We start from the raw sequence: 18,492 nt of genomic DNA on the forward strand, positions 1-18,492 counted from the left end.
CATCAGGCAAGACCATGGACAGGAAGTTAAGAAAGAGGCTTTTAATGAAAATACAGTATGCGTGGGGCAAAGGCCAGGGGCCCTTGTTTAGGAAGGAACATGAGGGCCCAAGAGGCTTCCTGCTGCCATGGGCAGCTGGGCCAAGTGCTATAAACATGCCTGGGAGGGTGGCCTGGGCCCAAGCTGCCTGCCCTGCAGGGCTCGGGGGGCCCAACACCCCTCTCCCAGGTGGGACTGCCAGCCGCCAGCAGCAGGGTACAAGGAGCACCTGCTCCCACACCAGGGTCCTTTGAGTCCATTCCAACAGTGACTCCAAGCAGCCCTGGAGGCTCTGTGAGGGCTCTGGCCTGATGGCACAGAGTGGGCTGAGGGCAGAGGCCGCTCTGGGCGGTGAGGGTCATAACCAGGCACTGCCACTGTGTGAGTAGCTGTGCTCCTGGCCTGCGCTGAAGCCCCGCAGCAGCTCAGCCTCACCTCCGAACACCAGGCTCTCCACGTCCACCTCCAGCTCCTCTGCACAGGGAGAGGACCAGTCAGGAGGCCTGGCCCACTCATCCCACCCGACCCCTCCACTCCAGGGCACTTACCTTGGTCTGAGTCGGAGCGCTCGGAGGAGAGGCCCGAGGAGTCCAGGCTGTCCGCCCGCAGGCGCTCCCGCTCGCCCACCGTGCCCAGCCCCCGGAGTTGCTCCAGCTGCCGCCGCAGGCTCTGCTGCTTGCTGCGCAGCTTCTCCTTGAGCTGCCGGGCCCGCTGCTCCTGCTCCTCCAGCTTCTGCAAATCCAGGGGAGCAAGGGGCTGGGCTCATGCACCGCTCGGCAGCAGACCAGTGATGTGACAGGCTCACTAGATGTGGGTGCCAGAGGGCTGCTCCCACATCCTGCAGGAAGCCAGGGCCTGCTGCCCTCCTATCTCACGTAAGTGGCCTGGGAGTTCTGTCTGGATGGTTGGGAGGGAGGGCTGCACAATCTCAAAGGCCCTCAGGGCTGTCAAGTGATGTGAAGGAGTGGAGTGTGCTGGTATCAGGCGATGGAGACGGGAGAGGGACTGAGGCACACCAGCAAGTGCATACTAGGGCTCGGAGGAGGTGTCCCAGTTACTGCCACGTGGAAACAAGCCCAGTGTTGCCAGATCTCCTAGGGCTTGTTTTTGTTTTGGCCACGCCACATAGCATGTGGGATCTTCATTCCCTGACCAGACATAGAACCTGCATCCACTATTTTTAGAAAGCTACAAATCCACCTGTCAATGCAGAAGACGTAGGGACGATCCCCTGGAGAAGGATATGGCTACCCATCCCAGTATTCTTGCCTGGGTAATCGCATGGGCAGAAGAGCCTGGCAGGCTACAGTCCATGAGGTTGCAAAGAGTCTGACACGACTGAGCAACTAAATGACAAGAAATTAAACAAAGGCTACCAGTTTGTAACTCCTCCTCAAGACCCCCCCAGGAACTCTAAGACTTCAGTATTTGTCCCCTCCTGCCGCCTCCATGCAAGCTCTGCCAGCCCTGAGATCCAGGGACTGGAGGGCCAAGGGTTCTCCCATCCGGCCCTCAGTGGGCAAAAACATGCATTCAGTCAACGAGAAGGGGAGAATTGGTTGAGAAGATATTTTAACTGGGTATAGACGGATGAATAAGCACTATCCAGGTAAAGATGGAGGAGGAAACATCCAGGCAGAGTGAAAACGGGAAGAGTATGGAGAGTTCAGCTTTTTAGAGGGACATGGGGCAAGATGAGACCAGAGGCAAGGCCTGTGTTGTGAAGGGCCTTGAGTTTCACAGGATGTAAAAAACTGAAAGTGTCCTGTCAGAAACCATGGAACGTTTTCAGCAGGGGACAGACCTGGACAGATCTATGAGCAGCAAAGAACATTCTAGGGCAAGGTGGGGAGGACAGCCAGATGGAGGCAAAACAGGAAGCAGGGAGTCCAGAGAGGAGCAATCCCTAGGTCCCGCCCATGGGACAGCCAGCACCCAAGACACACATCCCTCAGAACCAAGTCAGGCAAACTCCACGTGAGACACTGGAGCCCACTTTCCAACCAGGGTGTTATTCAACCATAAGGCACTGTGAGGACAGTGCTAACAGTTTCCACACCATTTTATTTGCTGCGTAGCCCCTCCAGCCTTCTCTGCCACAGCTGCCTGTGCCCACAACAAGGCCTGGCAGAGCAGATGTGCACTTGTTGCAGAAAGGAATGCAAGTCAAGAGACACAGGCCTCAGTTCTGAATCTGCCTCTCATCAGCCCGCTGTGCCTCCATTTCTTCCTCTGTCAAAAGGGCCAGGAGGGCAGGAAAAGGCCTCCATTGTTTCCAAGTCGCTTCTAAGCGCCCCCACTCCGTGGTGATGCCTCGTCTTGAGTCAGCACATCCCACTCCCATCCACCAGGGGGCGCTGAGCTGAGCCCGGGAAGGACGGGTCACTGGCGTCCTCTCAACCCTTTTCCCCCTTCTGGCCTCTGGACCTGCCTCTCAAAGCAGGACAGGCCCCTCAGAACAGGAGGCCTTGAGGATGCAGGAGAGGAGGAGTGACAAACAGCCCTCTCCAGTCTGAGGGACCCTTATAGTGACCCATCACAGAATGTCCCCCATACAGAGGAGGAAATGAAGTCCAGAGAGGCTACCTAACTCGCTCCAGGTCTCACAGTTGGGATTCAAGTAATAATCGTTGTAATAACAAGTGAACATTTATTGGGAAAACTTGCTTAAAGCCTCAGAACAATCCTCTTGGGTTACTTCCTGCTTTTCTTCCTACTTAAACTTGGAAACTAAAAGCACAGAGCCCACTGTCACACAGTTGGTCTGTTACATGAGACTTCGCTCCTAGTTCCTCACAGTCTCTCTCTATTACGCTTCTACCAGCATCCTGGCAAGCTGGCCCTGGGCCCCAGGGTAGTGTCTTACCTGGATGTGCATTCTGGCCCTGCGCAGAAGGCTCAGTGTGGTGTATCGGACACAGTCAGCCCCCAGGGGCATCTGCTGCTTCAGCTGCTCCAGGCACCGCTTCAGCTGGGCCCTCCTGCAGAGGGAGGGGTCTAGAGGGCAGTGCCAGCCCAGGCTCGCTGGCCAGATGAGGGATGGCAGGGGAAGGAAGGCCAGAGGGAGGCTGTTCCTGGGGACTGGTGCTCTCAGGGCAGGGTTGGGACTCACCTGCGCTTCTCCAGCTCGTTGTGCACAGACCTGCCAATGCCAGAGAGGATGGGGTGAGGGAGTGTCAGTTAGTGTCCACACCCTCAGTCCCAGAGTCCCCAGGGGCTCAAAATTCACTACAGATGTGTGCCCCAAACTAGCCCACTGTGGGAACCTTGTGCTGGCCTCAGACAGCTGAGTCCTAGGCAGAGGCAGAGATAGTAAGGAGGTCAAATGCTGAGAGAGGTCTGCCCAGGTGATGTGAGGTTCAAAGAGAGTCCCCTAGGCACAATCAGGAAGGGCTTCCTGAACACAAGTGACATTTGAGCTAAGCCCAGCCACACAAGTCACCCAAAAAGAGTAGTGGGGGGAGAGGCATTCAAATTGAGGGGGAACGCGTGTGCAAAGGGTTGAGAGGAGAGAAAAGAAGAATGCCTGTGAAGGAAAGCAAGTGGTTTGTTTTAGGAGTGTGAGTGGAAGCAGGACCCAGAACTATTATTCACAGTTCCAAACACATCAGAAGTGCTTGAGAAATAGTCCTTGAACGAAGTGTGTGTTCGGAGGATGGGGAAACGACAGGAGTCCGTTTGCCTCCAGAGCAAGGTACTTGGCCCAGAAGATGCAAGCAACAAGAAGGAAGTGGGCAGTGGAGAGACCCGATGAAGGACGGCGCCCATCCCCCTACTCCCCGCTGCCCCCGGCCCTCCTCACCGCCCACTGTCCAGCGCGCCAGGAGCTTGGGGAGACCGCTTCCTCCTCCTGTGGACTGGACCTGGACTCCGGTGAGGGCACAGGGACGCATAGCCATGCTCGGCCTCTGCCAGAGAGAGACCCCGCCAGCGTCAGGCTGGTCCCAGCGGGCGCCCCAGGCACGGCACCGTCAGAAAGGGATTTGGGGCTACAGGACCATTTCCCCAACCCCTCCAGCCCACTGCCCGCGGACCCCTCTTAAATTGAGCGCAGCGGTGCCGCAGGACTACTGCCCTAAAGCCATGCATTCTTCAAGTCGGGAGTCAAGCCCAGCCCAGGCCAGTGTCAGCGAGGTCGCCGCCTGGAGTCCGATCAAAGGTTCTTCCTCACCTCTCTCGCGGCGCTCCAGGAACTCCGCCGCCTGCAGCAAGACTTGGATGTTGCTGGCCACCGGTTCCATGTCGGCGACAGCCGGAGGCGGGCGGGCCTGGGGTGCAGACCAGAGCAGCGGCGGCACCACTTTTGTTACAATGTAACTGACACGGGGCAACAAACACAGGCGCCGGGCCCGCCCCCAAGACGCCCCGCCCCGGGACAGCCTAGCTCTTGGCCCCGCCCTCCTGGAACGCGCCCTGGAACCGCAGCCCACCCTCCGCCCACCTGCCCGGCCCCTAGGACTCCGGTAGGGCTTCCACCAACGTCGGCTTTAGGCCCGGCCCTCGGGCGAACGCCCGGGCTGGAGTTGGGGTGCCGCGTCTTGCCGCTTCGCTCAGCGACCCCGCGCCGATCATTTGGTGTTTCTGGGCCTCAGTCTCCAACCCAGTACTGGTGACCAAAAGCCCGCACGCTGAATGGTGCTCTGGGGGCGGGTGGTCCACCCGAGGCCCCGGGCTCTGCCGCTGCACGTGGGCGCCGCGGAGGCGGGGCCGGCTGACACCCTCGCCCATTTGCTCTCCACCGCTTGTGGCTCGCTGACGTCACCTTGTGGGCGGAGCAGGAGGGCCTCTGAGGCACTATTGGCTGCGCGCGGCTCCTCCCTCTCCCGCCGCTGGTCAACAAGTTCGGGCGGGAAAAGGAGCAGGTTTCAAATTTGAAAACCCCGGCGGTGGGGGCGGGGTTAAGCGGGCGTGGTGGGGGGGGGGGAATGGGGCCGCAGTGCGCAAGCGCCGGGGGAGGGGGCGCGGATCTGGCTCGGGCGCTAGAGGGTTAGTATCCTTGCAGGCTTGCCCTCTGCCCCCGTAGCTCTTCGCTGAGCTTCAGCTTCCTACTGTGGCGAATGGGAATAGTCTCCCGGCTTCTCCTCATCTGCAGGGAAGCTGTTGTTGCTACGAAAACGTCAGAAGGGTACCGATTTATGAGAACCAGATGGCTAGAGTCCTGGGTTCTGGAGCCATCAGAGTTGAGTTCTCTCACCTTTACTTCTCAGCTGTGTGGCTCGGGAAGTGCCCTCTTTCCTGTAAGTTCGGGAAGCCCTGCGAAACCGTTGTCGTTGAAGACCCGGGCACTGAAGGATCAGAGCCGTGCGCAGTTTGTAGGAGCTGCTGATTTTGTAACCGGACACAGGCTTCTTCCTCCCACAGAGCCCATAGTTGCCTTACCCAGAGTCAATGAGCCCTTCTTTGACTTGACTCTCTAGCCTCTAGAAGGAGATGATGCAGTGACTTCTAGGGGCAGCACCGCCCCTGCGGAGACAGTGACAGTCTAAGGGTGGAGCCCGGAAGATGAAAGCAGCTGTTACAGAGTTGAGCATTACTGTTAGGCTGGGGCTGAATCTATGGCCCGGAAATGGAGAGGAGGGAGGAGGAACTAGATTCTTTATAGACAGCCCTGGGTAAACACATGGCACACGGCAGTCCGTCCTCTCAGTTCTTTGGACAAAACCTTTGAGTTTCTCTAGGAGTCACTTCTAGAGGAATCACTGACATGCTCAGCCAAGAACTGCTGCCTGGGACTATCCACCCTTTCACCCACCCGTTCACTCATGAAATAATTTGCTGAGAACTTTCAGGACCCTAGGCAATGTGCTGGGGGCTGGAGAACACAAGGTTGGACAGAACCAGACAGGGTCCTTCCCTCTGACAAGCTCTTGCATGAGGGAGACTGACATAGTAATCACACAGTAAAGATACACTGTGACAGGTCCACATAGGAAAAGACACAATGTAAGGGCATTTCCTAAAGGAGCATTTGACCTAATCAGAGAGGTCAAAGGTTTTTCTGGGGCAGGGATGAGTAGGTGTTATCTACGTATAGGAGGAATGTATGAGAATTCCAGACACACTAATAGCAGGTGCAGAGGCCCTGGGACTGAAAGGATGTATGCAGATGGAAAGAAGGTCAATGTGGCCAGCATAGAGAGATCAAAGATAATGGTGCAGGTTGACACTGGAGAGGCTTGCAGGGCCCAGAAGAGACTGAAGCGTTCCCCAAACCCCCACCCCCAATTAATTTTGTCCACAGAAAAGAGTTACAAGACGTGTGAATGAATTTCCCATTTTATTTCACTAAAGTCAGCACCCACACAGTGTAGGCACAAACCAGCTAGTAAGATATCTGGGTCCCAGGTGGCCCAGCCTTGGGCGGGGAGAGCTGTGAAGGATAAGAGCTCCCAGCAGCAGGAGGGAGCTCTTAAAGAGTTGTACTGTGTGCTTAGTCGTGTCCAACTCTGGGACCCCATGGACTGTAGCCCGCCAGGCTCCTCTGTCCATGAGGATTCTCCAAGCAAGAATACTAGAGTGGGTTGCCATGCCCTCCTCCAGGGGATGTTCCCACTCAGGGATTTAACCCAGGTCTCCCACATTGCAGGCAGATTCTTTACCATCTGAGCCACTAGGGACGCCCAAGAATATTGGCATGGGTAGCCTGTCCTGTCTCCAGAGGATCTTCCTGACCCAGGAATCAAACCAGGGTCTCCTGCATTGCAGGCGGATTCTTTACCAGCTGAGCTACCAGGGAAGCTCAGAGTTAGGGCTGCTCCAACTGGAGGTTGTGGAAGTGAGGCAGAAGCTGCAAAGCAGACTTGAGTAAACATGTCAAGGAGTTTGGACTTCATCCTAGAAGGGTAGGCTTTGAGCTAGGGAACAACATGGCCCTCAGGCCTCCCAGGGCCACTAACTAGAAGAGCAGGAAACAATCCTTCCCAGGGAGCAGGGCAAGCAGGGGAGGACAGGGCGCCTGCCCCAAACCTTTGGATGCCCTTCTGGGCCCTTTTAAGGCAACGCTAGCACTAGTCTCATCTGGGCACAGTGCTGGGCAGAGGCCTCCAGTGGTCCTGCCCTTTCAGCAGTGACTGGTCTTAGAGCCTCTTCCCCAGACCCCCAGGTCCTGCCGAGCTCAGCCTGCACACTGAAGGCGTATGGCCTCCCCACCCCTCAGCCCTTACTGCCCACACTTCAGTACAGATTCTGTCTGAAACCAGTGTCCTCTGGGCTCCAAGGGGCAGAGCCTGCATCTGTGCCCTGAGTGGGAGGGGAGAAGGGGACCCCCACCCTGCTGCCTTGGCCCAGTCAGGACATCTGGAAGAGGGCAGCTTTCAGGGCCTCAGCCCCGGGCTCACCATGCTCTCTCACGCTATGGACAGGATGCCTGAGGAGACAGCTCCTGCCGTTCCCCCAGGACCCTCTAACCTCCTTCCCTGCAGGTGAGAGTAATAGTGGGGGCAGGGGAGACGGTTGGGACAGTACCGGAGCTGAGGCCTGGCTCAGACCCGGGACCCTGCCCAGCCTCTTCTCTATGCTCCCTGTCCCAGCCTCTCCCAGTTCACTCACCTCCCCTCTTCCCAGAGAGTAGCATTCCATGGTCACTGAGCTAACCAGGCCGTGTCCCTGCTGAAAGTCCCTCCAAGACTCCTGAGGACAAGTTCAAGCTAGCTGTGCCTTCCTTCTGACCTGTCAGGCCACATGCACTGCCCTTGCCCCACTTCCCTAACCCTGCTAGTTTGGCTTACATGTCACTTCCTCCAGGAAGTCCTCAGGCCTCCATTTTTCTGAAAACAGCAGAGCATCCTTCTGAAAACAGCAGTGGCTCTGTGTCCCTCAGGGTCAGCCTTCTCTATCTGCCTATGAGCACAGCAATAGAGGAAGCCTGTACTAAGAAAGGGGTTTGGCCAAGCTGTCGTGGGGGAGGGGACAGCAGACCGTGGTGGGCCTGGGTCTCTATGTACGCAGGAGGCCAGTGGCATAGCAGTCAACAGGCCCCCAACTTGGAGGCCACAGCCGGAATGCCACTCCAGGCATGTTGTCAGGAGCTGCACAACACAGTGACTGATGGTCAGGAAGGCTCTGCTCCCTCTGCAAGTGCAGGGGAACAGGTTGTGAGGCCAGGCCTGGCTAGACTACGTCTCAGAAGCCGCTGACAGTCCTGGTTATCTGGGTGGGGTCGCCGGGAAAAGGCCTTTATAAGACCTGTAGTATGTCCACATTTTTATTCCTGATATAGGTAGATTCCCCACCATCACCCTTGATAAGTTTTGCTGGGAGTGTACCAATTTTGTTAATTTTTTTTAAACAATCAACTTTGGATTTCTTTTGCTCCTTTGTTATCAGGTTTCTTAATATGGAAATGTGCATAATTCGCTTTCTTCCTTTCTTCTTTTCTGCACCTGCTTTATCTCCATCCCACAACCTTTAAGGTGTTGTTTTTGTTTTGTTTTTCATTCACATAGAGATATTTTTAGAAATTTTCTTTGACCTGAGGCCTGTGGGTAACCTGAAGTGTTTTCCATAATGTCCAATACTTGGGAATTTTCTAGATGTCTTTTTATTATTGGCTTGTAATTTAATTCTATGGTGGTCAGAAAATATACTCTTATGATTTGATCATTTGATTAATCAAATTTATCAAAGCCTGTGTGTTCCAGTATATGATCTGTCTTGATGAATGTTTTATACGCATGTAAAATAACATGCGTCCTCCAGGTGTTACCTGCAATGTTCTAAAAGCATCAGAGTAAGTTGGTTGACTGTGTTGTATAAAAAAAAAAATTTATATCCTTACTGATCTTTTTTGTCTACTAGTTCTATCAATTAGTAGAAGATAAGTGTTAAAATCTCCAAATTTAATTGTGAAATTGTCTATCACATTTTACTTTATATATTGTGAAACTCTAGGTGCATATAGATTCATGATTGTTTTATCTTCTTGTTGACTTCATTATTTTTGCATTCTGAAATATCCCTCTTTATCTTTGACAATCTTTTCTTTAACACTGCTTTGATATTAATATAGTCACAAGAGTTCCTTTTGATTAGTGCTCTCATTGCGTGTTTTTTCCCATCTTTTTTACTTTTTACCTAACAGTGTCTCAGTATTTAACATGTTTATCCTACAAATAGCATATGACTGGGGAGTTTTCCCCTGTGGGCTGATAATCTCTGCCTTTAAATTGTGTTTAATACAATTATTTTGACATAATTGATTTTAAGGTCTATCATCTTGATTTTTATTTTACATTTGTCCCATCTGTCCTTTTTCACTTTTCCCTCCTTTTCTGACTTAATTTGGATTATTTGAGTCTTTGTCAGCCTTGCATTGGCTTATCATTTCCTCTTTCAAGTGGTCTCTTAAGTATTCACTTTAAGAACTGTAATAACAAATGTCTTTAAATTAGCACAGTCTACTCTGAATCAATATTATACAATTTAAAATATAAGGTAAGAAACATATATCATTATGCTTCATGTACTATCATCCTTTTTACTACTATTATTATATATTTTATTTCTATATGTATTAAAATTCCTAGAATACATTGCTACAATCTTGCTTTAAACAGTCAATTGACTTTTTAAAAATTAAGAACAAATAATCTTTTATATTTCACCATACTTTTGCCATTTCCAACATTCCTCATTCTGTGCTATAGAGCTGGGTTTTATTGGTACCATCTTACTTCAGCCAAAGGAGCTGCCTTTGGCCTTCCTTGCAGTGCGGGTCTTTTAACAACACATTCTACCAGCTTTTCACTGACCTAGAGCCAGACATCCTGGAATGTGAAGTCAAGTGGGCCTTGGAAAGCATCACTACGAACAAAGCTAGTGGAGGTGATGGAATTCCAGTTGAGCTATTCCAAATCCTGAAAGATGATGCTGTGAAAGTGCTGCACTCAATATGCCAGCAAATCTGGAAAACTCAGCAGTGGCCACAGGACTGGAAAAGGTCAGTTTTCATTCCAATCCCAAAGAAAGGCAATGCCAAAGAATGCTCAAACTACCGCACAATTGCACTCATCTCACATGCTAGTAAAGTAATGCTCAAAATTCTCCAAGCCAGGCTTCAGCAATATGTGATCCGTGAACTTCCTGATGTTCAAGCTGGTTTTAGAAAAGGCAGAGGAACCAGAGATCAAATTGCCAACATCCGCTGGATCATCGAAAAAGCAAGAGAGTTCTAGAAAAACATCTATTTCTGCTTTATTGACTATGCCAAAGCCTTTGACTGTGTGGATCACAATAAACTGTGGAAAATTCTGAAAGAGATGGGAATACCAGACAACTTGATCTGCCTCTTGAGAAATTTGTATGCAGGTCAGGAAGCAACAGTTAGAACTGGACAGGGAACAACAGACTGGTTCCAAATAGGAAAAGGAGTACGTCAGGGCTGTATATTGTCACCCTGCTTCTTTAACTTATACGCAGAGTACATCATGAGAAACGCTGGACTGGAAGAAGCACAAGCTGGAATCAAGATTGCCGGGAGAAATATCAATAACCTCAGATATGCAGATGACACCACCCTTATGGCAGAAAGTGAAGAGGAACTCAAAAGCCTCTTGATGAAAGTGAAAGTGGAGAGTGAAAAAGTTGGCTTAAAGCTCAACATTCAGAAAACGAAGATCATGGCATCCGGTCCCATCACTTCATGGGAAATAGATGGGAAAACAGTGGAAACAGTGTCAGACTTTATTTTTTGGGCTCCAAAATCACTGCAGATGGTGACTGCAGCCATGAAATTAAAAGACGCTTACTCCTTGGAAGGAAAGTTATGACCAATCTAGATAGCATATTGAAAAGCAGAGACATTACTTTGCCAACAAAGGTTCGTCTAGTCAAGGCTATGGTTTTTCCTGTGGTCATGTATGAATGTGAGAGTTGGACTGTGAAGAAGGCTGAGAGCCCAAGAATTGATATTTTTGAACTGTGGTATTAGAGAAGACTCTTGAGAGTCCCTTGGACTGCAAGGATATCCAACCAGTCCATTCTGAAGGAGATCAGCCCTGGGATTTCTTTGGAAGGAATGATGCTAAAGCTGAAACTCCAGTACTTTGGCCACCTCATGCGAAGAGTTGACTCATTGGAAAAGACTCTGATGCTGGGAGAGACTGGGGGCAGGAGGAGAAGGGGACGACAGAGGATGAGAGGGCTGGATGGCATCACTGAGTCGATGGACGTGAGTCTGGGTGAACTCCGGGAGCTGGTGATGGACAGGGAGGCCTGGTGTGCTGTGATTCAAGGGGTCGCAAAGAGTCGGACATGACTGAGCGACTGAACTGAACTGAACTGAACCAGCTTTTCTTCACTGAAAATGTATTTATTTCATCTTCATTTCTGTAGCATATTTACACTACCTATAAGATTCTAGGTTGACTGCCTTTCAGCACTTTAATTATGTTACTGGTTTGCCTTCTGACTAGTATTTCTTTTCCATGTCAGCCGGAATTCTTAGCACTTCCTGCTGTGTGTAATGTATTTATTTCCTCTATTCCAATTTTTTTCTTTTTTTCAGTTATTGGCTCTGGTAGCTCAGATGGTAAAGAATCCACCTGCAATGTCAGAGACCTGGGTTGGGAAGATCCTCTGGAGAAAGGAATGGCTACTCACTCCAGTATTCTTGCCTGGATAATCTCATGGACAGAGGAGCTTGGCAGGCCACAGTCCATGAGGTCACAAAGAGTTCATCAAGACTGAACAACTTTCACTCTCGTTTTCATTGGCTATGACACCCATGCATGTGGTTTTCTTTGAGTTTGCCTTGCTTGCTGTGTTTTAAGCATCTGGAATGTTTTTCAGTCTTTAGTTCTTCAGATATTTTTCTCCACCTCTCTTGTCCCTCCCCTCTCTTAATCTGATCTCAATTTCATGTATGTTTCCCAGTTTCATAATATATCAAGGGGAATTGATGCTGTTAATTTTTTTTTATTTTTTTAAATTGAAGGCTAATTCTTTACAATACAGCATTCTTAATGTGTGTGTGTGTGTGTGTGTGTGTGTGTGTGTGTGTGTTTTACTCTCTCTGCTTCACTGTGGATAAGTTCTATTTACTTGGCTTCAAGTTTGCTTACTCTTTCTTCTGTAACATCTAATTTGGCATTTAGCCCACCCATTGTAGTTTTTACTTCAGCTACTGTATTTTTCAGATCTAGAATTTTCACTTAGTCCTTTATGTAAAGTTTTCTACCCATATCCCAGAATATCACATTACCCATGTGTTATGGACTTCTATAGCACATATTATAACTGAGTGGCCTACAACAATAGAAATTTGTTCTCTGACAGTTCTGGAGAAGTCCAAACTCCAGGTGTCAGCAGGGTTGGTTCCCTCCTGAGGGTCCCAGACTGACCTCATTTTATAACTATATCTGTAAGGATCCTATTTCCAAATTAGGTCACATTTGAAGTTCTGGGTGAACATGAGTTTTTGAGGGACACTATCCAACTTATTATTACCCCTTCTCTATCCCAATTATTCTTTTGCTATTAATTAGTTTATATATTTATAATAGTTGTTGCATGTCCTTGCCTGCTAATTCCAATAACTTAGGGTTTTATTTTTGGGAGGGGGGCTTCCATTGACTATATTTTCTTTATTATAAAGCATATTTTCTTGCTTCTTCTCATGCCTTATAATTTTTTACTGATTCTAGTATATAAAAAGTGAGAGAAATATAATGGAGTATAACCATATCAAAGTATATATTGGGGTTTTTTTTCAATTTATTTATTTTTTGGCTGTGCTGGCTCTTCGCTGCTGCTCACGGCCTTTCTCTAGTTGTGTGAGTGAGGGCCGCTCTCACCACTGCGGTGTGCAGGCTTCTCACTGGAGTGGCTTCTCTAGGTGCACAGGCTTCCGGAGCTGCGGCTCCTGGGCTCTAGAGCACTGACTCAGTAATTGGGCCACACAGGTCTTAGTTGTGCCGTGGCATGTGGAATCCTCCCTGAGCAGGGATTGAACCCGTGTCCCCTGCACTGGCAGATGGATTCCCATCCACTGTACCACCAGGGAAGTCCTATATTATTTTGTTTTGTTTACTTTCTTAAGAGTGCAAGTCCTTACCTGTTTGGCAGTTAGAGGGAGAGGCTCATCATTCAGATTCCTACTAAGCTTTGTGAGAAGATTAACAAACGGTACAGGTTAGAGATGAGAAGGATCACACTCACATGAGACCACCATCACTTCAGACCCTAACTGCAAATTCAGCGGTTTCACCAAAGCACTGTTGGGAGTGGCAATTTTCAAGGACTCACAGAACCTGCTCAAAGCTATTATACTCCCTATATACACTGTATTATACAGTTTCTTACAGAGAAGGGATACAAATTAAGATATAAAGTGAAGAAGTTCATGAGTCTACGGAAGTGGGAATGTGGGACGTCTGCTCCTTTCTGTGTAGCCAGGACATACACAGTGTACTGTGCACTCGGGAGGCTGTTCTGAGTTACTCAGGCAAGACATTGATTGGTTGATCTCAGTCTGCAGATCAACTGACACTTTGTGACCCTAAATCACCTGTGCGGTTTTTCTGGTGTGAGTAGTCCCCACCCTGAGGTGTGGTCAGCACCCACCCTAAATCAGGTCTTTTTCTCTGGCTAGCCCAACTCGCCTTGGAAGAAAAGCTACGACCAACCTACACAGCATATTAAAATCAGAGACATTACTTTGCCAACAAAGGTCTGTCTAGTCAAAGCTATGGTTTTTCCAGCAGTCATGTACAGAGTGAGAGTTGGATACAAAGAAAGCTGAGTGCCAAAGAACTGATGCTTTTGAACTGTGGTGTTGGAGAAGACTCTTGAGAGTCCCTTGGACTACAAGGAGATCCAACCAGTTAATCCTAAAAGAAATCAATCCTGAATATTCACTGAAAGGACTCATGCTGAAGCTGAAACTCCAATACTTTGGCCACCTGATGTGAAGAACTGACTCATTTGAAAAGACCCTGATGCTGGGAAAGAATAAAGGCAGGAGGAGAAGGGGATGACAGAAGATGAGATGGTTGGATGGCATCACCAACTCTATGGACATGGGTTTGAGCAAGCTCTGGGAGTTGGTGATGGACAGGGAAGCCTGGTGTGCTGCAATCCGTGGGGGTCGCAAAAAGTCAGACACGACTGAGCGACTGAACTGAACTGAGCCCAACACTCCCAGAAAATAAAGCATAATTTAGGGAAAACAAAGGTGTCTCCCAGGACCTGAGGGCAAAAGCCAGACCTCTTTTGGGACAGTTAAATTCTTTAAGACACAGGACAACCTTTGCCTGTGGCCAAGCCTCTGACAGCAAAATGATCATACTGCCTAACAGCTGGGGGACAAGTGTTGAGGTTGTTGCTCTTGTTCACTCACTAAGTCATGTCCAATGATGTGCAACCCTGTGGACTGCAGCACGCCAGGCTTCCCTGTCCTCCATTATCTCCCAGAGTCTGCTCAAATTTGTGTTCACTGAGTTGGTGATGCTATCTAAACATCTCATCCTCTGATGCCCTCTTCTCCTTTTGCCCTCAATCTTTCCCAGCATCAGGGTCTTTTCCATTAAGTCTGTTCTTTGCATCAGGTGGCCAAAGTATTAAGCTTCACTTTCAGCATCAGTCCTTCCAACGAATATTCAGGGTTGATTTCCCTGATAATTGACTGGTTTGGTCTCCTTGCTGTCCAAGGGACTCTTAAGAGTTTTCTCCAGCACCACAATTCGAAAGTATCAATTCTTCGGTGCTCAGCCTTCTTTATAGTCCAACTCACACATCCATACATGACTACTGGAAAAACCATAGCTTTGACTAGACGGACCTTTGTTGGCACAGTGATGTCTTTGCTTCTTAATATGCCATCTAGGTTTATCATAGCTTTCCTTCCAAGGAAGCAAACACGGTTTAATTTCACAGCTGCAGTCACCATCTGCAGTAATTTTGGAGCCCAAGAAAATAAAATCTGTCACTGCTTCCATTTTCCCCCCTTCTATTTGCCATGAAGCAATGGATCTGATGCCATGATCTTAGTTTTCTGAATGTTGAGTTTCAAAAAAGTTTTTTCACCCACTTCTTTCACCCTCATCAAGAGGCTCTTTAGTTCCTCTTCATTTTCTGCCAGTAGAGTGGTTTCATCTGCATATCTGAGGTTGTTGATATCTCTCCCAGCAATCTTGATTCCAGCTTGTGCTTCATCTAACCTGGCATTTTGCATGATGTCCTCTGCATAGCAGGGTGACAATATACAGCCTTGTTGTACTCCTTTCCCAGTTTTGAACCAGTCAGTTGTTCCATGTCCAGTTCTAACTGTTGCTCCCTGACCTGAGTACAGGGTCAAGTGTCCCTGTCAGAGTAGGGATAAACAAACAGCTCATCTGTCCTACAAGCATTTTCATATTTTTGTACTAACTCAATTGTTCATTGTCCCCTTTGTATCTTATGATAAAGTTGTACAGAACTATTTACCTTAGAAATTAGCTAATAATTAGGTAAATCCAGTTCTTCCTGAGACCAGTCATTTTCCACCTATTTGACTTCCTCAAGGGGCTTTAACTGAATTTCCCCAATACATGTGACTATGAATATAAGTATTATAACAAGGCCAGTGTTGCACACTATCGTGGTGTGGCAGCAGACATATCCTGAAAAACCTCTGGCACATGACCAGAGTCCCACTCAGCCAGTGAGAATTAGTTCAGTGATGGAAATGTCTCCCAGAGTGATGGATGTCATTCAGGCTGGCGACTTCCATTCAATTGTTGCAGGCTGTAAAAGCAGGAGTGGTCTCAGCAACATGTCATCATCCTTTCAGGAATCTGGTATAACTGAGCTAAGAGACAATAACATCTTTCTCTGAGCCTCTCTTGAGGTACCAATGTAAACTGCATAAATCATTAAACTTTATGTTCAGCTACCATTCCTCACAGGCTTTCCTGGTGGCTCAGATGGTAAAGAACCTGCCTGCAATGCAGGAGGTCTAGGTTCAATCCCTGGGTCAGGAAGATCCCCTGGAGAAGGGAATGGTTCCCCACTGCAGTATTCTTGCCTTGAGAATTCTATGGCCAGAGGAGCCTGGTAGGTCCGTGGGGTCACAAAGAATCAGACACTACTGAGAGACCAACACACACACACACACACACACACACACACACACACACACACCCCATTCCTCTTCCTCCTCTCCATTCAAACCCTAATGTTCCCACTTGGGGAGAGGGTTGTTAGCGGTGGCCACTGTGGTGGTCCAGACTGCCAGCAGCAATACAAATCTCATCTAGCACCTACCCTCCCCAAGGCCACTCTCATTCCTGTGGGTAGGGTTCAAAGGACACAGAACCGGTGGGCTATCCCAACCACTAAGCAATACAGCAGTATTCACCCTCAGCCCCGGTTTTGCCAAGTTGGGTGAAGGCACAACCCACCGCATCAGACCCTTAAGAATCTGACATAAAAATTTAAAGGCATAGTGACAGTTTCTTAGGGGTCATCCCTGCGTTCAGCACCTGCAGTTGCAGCCCTGGTCCTGGACCACTGCATCAGGTAGGACAAAAGAGGTGGAAGTGATGTGAGGAAAAAAGAAAAAGAATGATACCACCATCTTTCCCACCTCCTCTTTCCCAAATACCATCCCCCCAAAAGCAGAGGACCCTAACTAGGGGGGACTATCCCTTGCCCCACCCACTTGTGTATAACTCCACACTCATAATGGTGTGTAAACCAGCCGTTTATGCCTTTATTTCCCCATGTTTTAGACCTCCAAAACAGTTCCACGTTGCTAGTGGTTAGTGAAATGGAAGTCGAAACTACAATGAGGTGTCACCTCACATCAGTCAGAATGGCCATCCCAAAAAATCTATAAAAAATAAATGCTGGAGAAAAGCAAACCTTCTTACACTACTGGCGGGAGTGTAGACTGGTGCAGCCACTATGGAAAACAGTATGGAAGTTCCTTAAAAAACTAAAAATAGAGTTGCCAGAGAAAGCCCACTTCTGCGCATATACCCACAGCACTATTTACAATAGCCAAGATATGGAAGCAAGCTAAGTGCCCATTGACAGATGAATGGATAAAGAAGATATATGACGGGATATTACTCAGTCATAGAAAGAAAGAAATAACATCACTTACAGCAACATGGATAGACTTGGAGATGATCATACTAAGTGAAGCAAGTCAGAGGAAGACAAATAGCATATGGTGTCGCTTATATGTGGAATCTTAAAAAATGGTACAGGTGGGACTTCCCTGGTGGTACCGTGAATGGGAATCTGCCTGCCAATGCAGGGGACACAGAGCCGATCCCCGGTCTGGGAGGACTGCGCATGCCACTGAGCAACCAGGCCCACTCGCCACAACTATGGAGCCTGTGCGCTCTAGGGCCCTTGACCACAGCTGCTGAGCCTGTGTGCTGCGACCACCGAAGCCCACATGCCTAGAGCCTGTGCTCCACACGAGTGAAGCCACCACGATGAGCCTGCGCTCCACGACGGAGCAGACCCCGCTCGCCACAACTAGAGGAAGCTCGCACGTGGCAATGAAGACCCATAATAAGTAAATAAAATTGTTTTTTAAAATTATACAAATAAGCCTATTTACAAAAGAGAAACAGACTCACAGACATAGAAAATAAACTTTACAGTTATCAAAGGAGAAAAGGGGGTGGTGTAGGATTAAACAAGGAGTTTGGGATTAACAGATACACACCATGTTATATTGGAGAAGAAAACGGCAACCCACTCCAGTATTCTTGCCTGGAGAATCCCATGGACAGAGAAGCCTGACAGGCTACAGTCTATGGGGTCACAAGAGTTGGACACGACTGAGCAACTAAGCACACAATGTTATATAAAATAGACAAACAACAGACCTTACTGTGTAACACAGGGAACACTGTATTCAATATTTTGTAGTAACTTCTAATGGAAAATAATCTAAAAAATAATATATATATGATATATATCAGTTCAGTTCAGTCACTCAGTCGTGTCCGACTCTTTGCAACCCCATGAATCGCAGCACGCCAGGCCTCCCTGTCCATCACCAACTCCCGGAGTTCACTCAAACTCACGTCCATCGAGTCGGTGATGCCAACCAGCCATCTCATCCTCTGTTGTCCCCTTCTCTTCCTGCCCCTAGTCCCTCTCAGCATCAGGGTCTTTTCCAATGAGTCAACTCTTCGCATGAGGTGGCCAAAGTATTGGAGTTTCAGCCTTAGCATCAGTCCTTCCAATGAACACCCAGGACTGATCCCCTTTAGAATGGACTGATTGGACCTCCTTGCAGTCCAAGGAACTCTCAAGAGTCTTCTCCAACACCACAGTTCAAAAGCATCAATTCTTCGGTGCTCAGCTGTCTTCACAGTCCAACTCTCACATTCATACATGACCACTGGAAAAACCATAGCCTTGACTAGACAGACCTTTGTTGGCAAAGTGATGTCTCTGCTTTTGAATAAGCTATCTAGGTTGGTCATAACTTTCCTTCTAAGGAGTAAGCAT

At 48.8% G+C, this 18,492-nt stretch overlaps 1 protein-coding gene across 2 annotated transcripts; it reads right to left on the reverse strand.

Moving 5' to 3' along the window:
- Nucleotides 1-26: 26 nt before the first annotated feature.
- MXD3 (MAX dimerization protein 3) lies at nucleotides 27-5,506 on the reverse strand. Of its 2 annotated transcripts, none has more exons than XM_019964703.2 (7): nucleotides 5,234-5,506; nucleotides 4,211-4,307; nucleotides 3,842-3,947; nucleotides 3,152-3,181; nucleotides 2,906-3,020; nucleotides 588-771; nucleotides 27-513 (listed from the first exon to the last, which is right to left on the reverse strand). In XM_019964703.2, exons 2-7 carry the CDS (start codon nucleotides 4,278-4,280, stop codon nucleotides 398-400), a joined length of 621 nt encoding a protein of 206 aa, XP_019820262.1. In that variant the 5' UTR covers nucleotides 4,281-4,307; nucleotides 5,234-5,506; the 3' UTR covers nucleotides 27-397. The 2 variants fall into 2 exon arrangements, with proteins under 2 accessions (XP_019820262.1, XP_070649425.1); XM_070793324.1 differs by lacking the exon at nucleotides 5,234-5,506 and adding an exon at nucleotides 4,481-4,828.
- Nucleotides 5,507-18,492: the final 12,986 nt, after the last annotated feature.

Source organism: Bos indicus, chromosome 7 (genome assembly GCF_029378745.1).
Source record: "Bos indicus isolate NIAB-ARS_2022 breed Sahiwal x Tharparkar chromosome 7, NIAB-ARS_B.indTharparkar_mat_pri_1.0, whole genome shotgun sequence".
NCBI lineage: Eukaryota > Metazoa > Chordata > Mammalia > Artiodactyla > Bovidae > Bos > Bos indicus.

Bases quoted from the DNA above. Each gene is read 5' to 3' on its own strand.
- MXD3 (XM_019964703.2), bottom strand. From the start codon at position 4,280: ATGGAACCGGTGGCCAGCAACATCCAAGTCTTGCTGCAGGCGGCGGAG. The intron at 3,948-4,210 runs GTGAGGAAGAAC...TCTCTCTGGCAG, and splicing joins CCTGGAGCGCCGCGAGAGAG to AGGCCGAGCATGGCTATGCG. The intron at 3,182-3,841 runs GTGAGGAGGGCC...TGGCATTGGCAG, and splicing joins GGCGCGCTGGACAGTGGGCG to GTCTGTGCACAACGAGCTGG.